We start from the raw sequence: 7,983 nt of genomic DNA, 5'->3' as shown, positions 1-7,983 counted from the left end.
GACTTGTTTATTGTTGATCAGATCAACACCTTGAAATCTTGTCTTGTTCCTCAAACCCATTCCTGGTCAATTGTTGCACTGTGACAGGAAGATTTATCTTGCTGCTTTTAGGGAATACTGTCCGTATGAAGTGGTGTCTTTGCGCTGCAACTATGTTAAGGTAGGTGGTATGTGTCAAAGTAACATCCACATGAATGCCAAGGCACAAGGTAAGCAACCCACATGCACCCAGTTGTCCATATGATATTAAAGAAAATGTGATTCATCAGACCAGGCCAAGTTTTTCTATTGCTTCATGATCCAGTTCTGATGCTCTTATGCCCAGTGTAGGCACTATTGTAGCACAGCGTACAGGGGTCAACATGGGCACTTTGACCAGTCTGCAGCTACACAGCCCAAAACACCACAGGCTGCGGTGCAGTGTGTTTCCTAACACCTTTGTGTCAAAGCCAGCATTAGCAATTTGTCCTACAGAAGCTGTTCTGTGAGATAGGACCAGATGAGCCTTCACTCTTCACCCTGCTGGTTTACTGCTTGTCCTTCCATGGACCACTAACTTCTGCATACCAGGAACACCACACAAGACATGACAGTTTTAGAGATGCTCAGACCCAGTCATCTAGCCATCGCTCAGATCCTTACGATCCTTACCATTTCTCCTGATTCCAACACATTAACTTTGAGAACTGACTCCTCACTTGGTGCCTAATATACCCTACCCATTGACAGGTATCACCACCACCTGTCAATGGTTTATTTTGCACCTCCATCTTTATGGTAACAGTTCCAGAGGCCAACATACAGTATGGGTATAAAGCCAAATCATCAAACTATGTAATTTTCAGGTATAATATTGATCTAAATCCCAAATTCTAAACTCTAAATCCTAACACAAAACTCTAACCCAGAATTCTTTATTCAGACCACAGATCCTAAGCCCTCATTTCAAACCCAGATGTCAAACACGTACTCTAAGCCTAAATTGTGATCCTTTATTCCTGAACCTAAACCTTCATCTTAACCCCTTACTATAGATCATACAATGTGTTATCAATCATATGCAATAGATGATAAACACCAGCCCCTTGATTGTTTTAAGCCTGCAAACAGTCTTTACTTGCATTGTCCTTGAGGTGGTCATATTTTTTAAGGTATGTATGATGAATTAGGTGCTAGTGATAGTGTTTGAGTCTGTGGTGTTTAAACCTGGTTAGCTTTAACTCTTACGACTTGACCTGCTGGATTGATCGTTTATATCGGGCATCACCAAATGGCATACTGCGGTCCGGATCCGGACCGAGTGACAGGTCTGCCTGGACCCGTTAAAATTCTAATATTATCATACTAAGCATCTCCTTATTATAATCTAATATTATAAGATTATATAAGCTCTTTGATATTAATAAAAAGATAAATCTTTTGTTCATGCGCAGTTAATGTAGTTATTACGACAGAAGCGTCATCAAAAGCCAAGCCAAAAACAGATTGTTTGTGTTCCATACTCCAGAGTATGGCAGGTGGCAGTAATGCACCTATTTACGCTGGCAGGACAATTAAGATTCATACTGCTGGCAGGACAGTTACATGCCCATTTCTCTCACTAGGAACGGAAGATGGAAAGGGAGTAAGGAGAGGTGGAAAGGAGAGAGGAAAAAGGGAGCTGCTCAAAGCTCTGCACTTTTCTTTTATTCAGTAAATTCTGCCCTGTTCTATTTTACTTGAAATGTTCTTTTGCCTAAGGTTCCTGTGTTATTAATGTAGTTAATGTTTAAAAAAGGGGCAGCTCAAAAGTCTTTTGTTTAATTTTTTTCTTAAAGATTAAAAGCACTTTTATTTTATTCAGAAGATTCTGAATGTTTTACATTACTTGAAATATAGGCCCTAAGTTCAGGCTGCTCAAAGCTGTGTTTGCACTTTTTATTTATTTTATTCAGAAGAAATTCAGTGTCTGTTGTCTGTTACTTGACATGTATTGTATTACTACAATACAGTATTGTTTTCCATTCAAGTGCCATACAAGTTCAGACTTTGAAAACACTTGAAATTTAACAATAAATTATATAGAAATGTATGTGCGTTATTGATTTTATTAACATGAGGGTACACTATTTTAAGTGACAATATAAGATTCGGACCTTTGCTGGGAGGAAATTTTAGTAACTGGACCTTTTTGAATTTTAATTGAATACCCCTGATTTATATGATGAGAGAGAGAGAGAGAGAGAGAGAGAGAGAGAGAGAGAGAGGGGTGGTGCACCAGAGTGATAAGAGTTTGTGGAGGGATACAGATTGGCTGGTTTCCAGTACTGCAGCAATTCCCTCATATGGGACTTCTGGCATGTCTGCCTTAATGAATGTGCACTTCCTCAGCTCAGAAAAGTTGTTCCATCCATACGAATGTCACTTAATCAATTAGTGCATATTTGAGGAATGGTGAAAGTGCATTTCCATCAACAAGATAGAATCATTCAAAAGAGCAGCAATCATATAGCACCTTCACACACAAGCCAAAACCTTATTTAGCTTATTTGGCATGATATTGTGAATTACTGTTTAACCTAGTTGTCATGGTAACCGTGAAAGTTTTATTGGGAATGCTGAATACTTCAACTTACTAGCTAACGATAATAACTACCGCCACAGTCACACACACCGTACACTGCAGTGATTTGGGACATGGCCGCAAAAAAATCAGGATCAAACACAAACTCTGTGTGTGTGTGTGTGTGTGGGCATGATGATAATGAGGTCTTAGAGGGTGGAGAATCTTGTAAATGGGAAATAGTTTGTAATGAGCTCAAAACCACATGTTGCATTAACATCACATTGCAGATCCATTCGATTAATGGATATTCTTCTTTATCTGCCTAAGAAACCTTCATTTGGTATGAGCAAAGGATGGGAAAGTGTTTTATACTTTAGGGCAGGGTCTTCAGTTTTATCACCAAAGGGCCAGTGTGGTTGAAAGCTTTCATTCCAGCCAAATAGCATCAACACGGAATGGTGCAAGAACTATGTGCATGTTTCTAGTTACTGCTCACTGCTAGTGGAGTTTGTGACTGTTAGATGCAGGCCATATTATTTACCACGGGAATTCACCACGGTTTTCATTGTCGGAGTGTACAGTGCTAATGCTAATGAGGCGCTATGTGAACTCCATGGGGCTATTAGCAATCTGCAGAATGTTCATCCTGACAGACTGTTTATCATCGCCGGAGATTTCATCATGCAAATCTCTAATCGTGCCCCCTAAATTCCTTGAGTATGTGTACTTTGCAACAAGAGGGAAAAGCATGCTGAATCTTGTTTACACAAACATTCTCTCCGTGTATCGTGCGGAGCCCCGCCCTCACCTCGGTTACTCAGACCACATCTCTGTTATGCTAATTCCAGCATACAGACCACTCGTCAGACGCTCTACACTGGTTCTGAAGCAGGTGAAAATCTGGCCTGCTGGAGCCACGTCTGCTCTTCAGGACTGCTTTAAGTGCATCTTTAGGGAGGATGCAACCATCAGCCACTCCGTCACCTTTGAGGAATACACCTTTGCATACCTTTGAGCAATGCATCAGAGACCAGCTACATCGGCAAGTGCATTGATGACGTTACCGTCTCCAAGACCATCACCACACGCTCCAACCAGAAGCGGTGTACGACTACTACAGTTCGTGCGCTGCTGAAGACTAGAGACCTAGCCTTCAGAACAGGGCGGCGCTAAGAACAGCAAGGGTCAAACTGTCCCGAGCCATCAGAGAAAATCGCGCACATGCCCAGACAATCCACAGCCACTTACAGGACAGCGGAGACACCTGGTGCATGTGGCAATGCATACAGGCGATCACAAACTACAGGACAGCTTCACCTGCCTGTAATAGCGATGCCTCCCTCCCAGATACACTGAAGGTTTTAGGTGCACAACAACGTAGTGGCAAGGAAGACCATCCCTCCCCCCAACGATCAGGTACTCTGTCTATCCATGGTTGATGTGAGGAGAACTCTACGCAAAGTTAACCCACGGAAGGCTGCTGGACTAGACAACATCCCTAGCAGGGTGCTCAGGGAATGCACAGAACAGCTAGCGGATGTCTTTACTGACAGCTTCAACATTTCCCGGAGCAGCGGTTTTGTTCCTATGTGCCTCAAGACAACTACCTTTGTACCCGTCACAAAGAAGTCTACAGTGTCCTGCCTCAATGATTATCGTCCTTTCGCACTCACACTCATCGTTATGAAGTGCTTCGAGAAGCTTGTCATGAGGCACATCAAAACGCAGTTACCACCCTCACTGGACCCCCTACAGTTTGCGTATCGCCCAAACCGCTCCACAGACAATTCCATTGCCACGGTCCTTCATTTAGCCCTCACCCGCCTGGACAATAAAGACACTTATGTTCGAATGCTGTTCATAGACTTTAGTTCAGCATTTAACACAATCATCCCTCAGCACCTGATTGAGAAGCTGAGCCTGCTGGGATACCTCAGTCAGTCTGGATCGGGAACAGCATCTCCAGCACCACCATGCTGAGCACCGGAGCCCCTCAGGGCTGCATGCACAGTCCATTGCTGTTCACCTTGCTGACTCATGACTGAGATCGAACCATATTATCCAGTTCGTTGATGACACGACAGTGGTGGGTCTAATCAGCAAGAACGATGAGTCAGCGAACAGAGAGAAGGTGCAACAGCTAACTGGCTGGTCTAGAGCCAACAACCTGTCTGCCTGAATGTCAGGCTGTCTGCCTGAATGTTGATAAAACTAAAGAGATGGTTGCAGACTTCAGGAGAGCACAGAGCGACCACTCTCCACTGAACATAGAGCATCGACAAGAGCACCACATTTCTTGGTGTTCATCTACCGGAGAGCTTCACCTGGTCACTCAACACTACCTCCATTACTAAGGAAGCCTAGCAGCATCTCTACTTCTTATGAAGGCTTAGAAAAGTCCATCTCCCTGCCCCCATTCTGACTACGTTTTACAGAGGGACCATTGAGAGCATTCTGGTTTGGGAACTGCACCATCTTGGATTGCAAGACCCTGCAGTGGATAATGAGGACAGCTGAGAAGATAATTGGAGTCTCCATTCCCACTAGCATGGACATTTACACCACACGCAAAACCAACAGCATTGTGGATTGTGGACCCCTCACACACTCTTCATCCTCCTGTTATCTGGAAAAAGGTACAGAAGAATCCGGGCCCTCGCGATCAGACTGCGTAACAGTTTTTTCCACAATCCATCAGACTTCTTATTAACTGAACTGAACTGTACTGAGCACAATACACATGTACATCTACTGTAAGGACTGCACAGACCTACACCAAATACACACTCTTCCAATATACGTCCATCAAACTGTTTACATGCTGTTTTGTACACTTTTTTTGCTCTTTGCACATGCTGTCTCACATTTCAGTTGATTGCTGTTTTGCACAATACTTTACAATACTTCATGTAACTTCTGCTGTAACACTGTGTTCATTCCAGTATTTCTGCACATGCAATAGTGATTGAACCTACAGTATTTACACTGGTTGGTGCTGTTTTTTTTTGTTTGTTTGTTTTTGTCTTTTGTGTAAAGTCTTGTATTTTTTGTTTGCACTGTCTTTTGTCCTGCGCTGTCTTTTTGTCTTGTCTTGCACTGTTTGCACCAGGTTGCACAGATGCACTTTATGTGGCTAGGACTACTTACTAAGTCATTAGTGTTGTCTTTGTTTTATGTAGCACCAAGGTCCTGGAGAAACATCTCATTTTACTGTGTACGGCAACAGTTATATATGGTTGAAATGACAATAAATGCTTCTTGACCTGACTTCTTGAAATAGCAGACACCCTGTATAGATTATTGTAGACTAAAGTGAACTGATTAGGCTAGTGGAAACTGGTTGTGACTCCTGCATTTACATTTACAGCATTTAGCAGACACTCTTATCCAGAGCAACTTACATTTTTATCTAATTTTTATACAACTGAGCAATTGAGGGTTAAGGGCCTTGCTCAGGGGCCCAGCAGTGGCAGCTTGGTGGACGTAGGAATCGAACTCACAACCTTCCGATCAGTAGCCCAACACCTTAACCACTAGGCTACCACATGCCCTCCTGCATGGTTGGAATGGAAGACTGCCACCATACCCATGCCCTTTGTAGGTAATATAAGATAAGATCCGAATGAAAATCTTTAAGCTAAGATTGAAGACTCCTTTAGCAGCTTTGAGTCTTCTTGGGTCAGTCTGTACAAGCTATGCACACTGGGATTTGGGCAGTGTGTCTAAGTCTTCCTGACAAATCCTCTCAGGGTCAATCAGGGTGGATGGGAAGCATACGTTATCAGTCATCTTCAGGTCTCTCCATAGATCTGGAGTCTGTGGCCACTCAAGGACATTCAGAGACTTGTCCCAACTCACACCAGCATTGTCTCGGTTGGATGCTTTGTGTCGTTGTTGTGTGCACTTTTGGAGCAGGTTTTCTTCAAGGTCCTCTTTCTTCATTTCTGAACTGTCTTTCTGTCCCTGTCACAAATATTGCACTATGCTGCCACCACTATGCTTCACCACGGAAATGGTGTTACCCAGTTGTTGAGCAGAATCTTTTTCCTCATGCACTCAGAGTCCTTTAAGTGCCTGCCATGTGCTTTTTAATCAGCAGTGGTTTCTGTCTAACAACTATAACATAAACGCTTGATTGATGGAGTATTACTGGTCCCTCTTCTGTCAGGTACTTCTATCTCTCTGTTAGAGTGGCCATGAGCTTCTTTCGTCATTTTGCAACAGGTACACTACAGTTATGTTCTAGAGCGTCTCAAGATAATCAAAGCAAACAGAACATGTTGGAGTATCTAAGGATTTGACTCTGTATGAAAAGGTTTTCTATTACGAATGTAGATGTTTGACTAGAAATATGATTTGAAATTGTAAACCAGTAAGGTAAGACAATAAAAGATCACTTTCTCACACTTTCCAGATCACTTACTCTCTTGGTTTGTGTCACTTTCAGACAATGCAAGCAGCGCGATGCCCCACTGACGAGCTGTCATTAACAAACTGTGCAGTGGTAAATGAGAAAGACCTGCAGTCTGGACAGTGAGTATTACTCTAATATACCACATCATATTTTATTAAAAACAGTATCGATACAGTATTTGAGGTATATGAAGAAGGTATTTAGATAACAAAAAGGTGCTGAATCTTTAAAACTGAGTGTTGATCTAAAGTTAAAAATGACTAATTAACGATATAAACAACTGAAAAAACTTCAGAACAGTAAAGAGATGATGCTGTTATCTGCTATTTTGGAAGGAGATTCTGAGTCAGCACCATAGCAGATCTTTTCATGGGGTCCACGTGCCTTACTAGTCTAAATTGTTACCTACAAGTGTACGTATATAAAATGTCTGAACAAGCCTATTAATATATAATATGTTAATGTGCCTTACAGACAGAACTGTTGTCAGAGATGTTAATCAACACCTTGTGATTATGATCCTGTGCATTTCTCCCTGGATGTCTGTCCCACAGACATGACCATGAGCGGTTGCTAAAGACGAATGAATGAATTAGTGATTGTGTAATGCTTATCTTTCTGCAGGCATGTTAGTGTTAAAACCACTCCGAACCACAAGTTTGTGTTCACGGTGAAGGGTCATCACACGGTAACACCTGGAACTATAGCATTCAGCTTACCACAGGTATACAGACAAACACACATTATGTTCTTGTGGTTGTATTCAGAGTTGAGTTTAGTACATGTAGTAAGGATCTAAATCCTAAATTGAGTATTGTGGCATTCAGACCTCAGTCAAAGCTACTTAGTGAGCATTTGTCAGAATATACAGACATTTTGACTGTATTTCCTTAAGAGAAGCACAGTATTAAGACCAGAAACTATATGTCACAGGAATACTTATGTTTTGCTGAACATACACACAAAAAACTATGAAATACCATTCAAGACCAATACTAAATATATACTGTATACAAATCATCAA

General features: G+C 42.0%; 1 protein-coding gene across 3 annotated transcripts in view; it reads left to right on the top strand.

The window, feature by feature from the left end:
• Positions 1-7,983, top strand: part of nsfa (N-ethylmaleimide-sensitive factor a) — a 24,848-nt gene that overhangs the window by 2,625 nt on the left and 14,240 nt on the right. For all 3 annotated transcript variants that reach the window (XR_007137920.1, XM_047800812.1, XM_027171923.2), the window contains exons 2-3: positions 6,993-7,078; positions 7,584-7,683. Coding sequence is in view for 2 of the 3 variants with exons in the window: in XM_047800812.1 (XP_047656768.1) it covers positions 6,993-7,078; positions 7,584-7,683 (186 nt within the window). In the remaining variant the exon portion in view is untranslated. The remainder of the gene's footprint in view (positions 1-6,992; positions 7,079-7,583; positions 7,684-7,983) is intronic.

The sequence above is a fragment of the Tachysurus fulvidraco genome, chromosome 15 (assembly GCF_022655615.1).
Source record: "Tachysurus fulvidraco isolate hzauxx_2018 chromosome 15, HZAU_PFXX_2.0, whole genome shotgun sequence".
Lineage (NCBI taxonomy): Eukaryota > Metazoa > Chordata > Actinopteri > Siluriformes > Bagridae > Tachysurus > Tachysurus fulvidraco.
The sequence above is the reverse complement of the archived record's forward strand: the minus strand, read 5'-3'. Positions and strand labels throughout refer to the sequence as shown.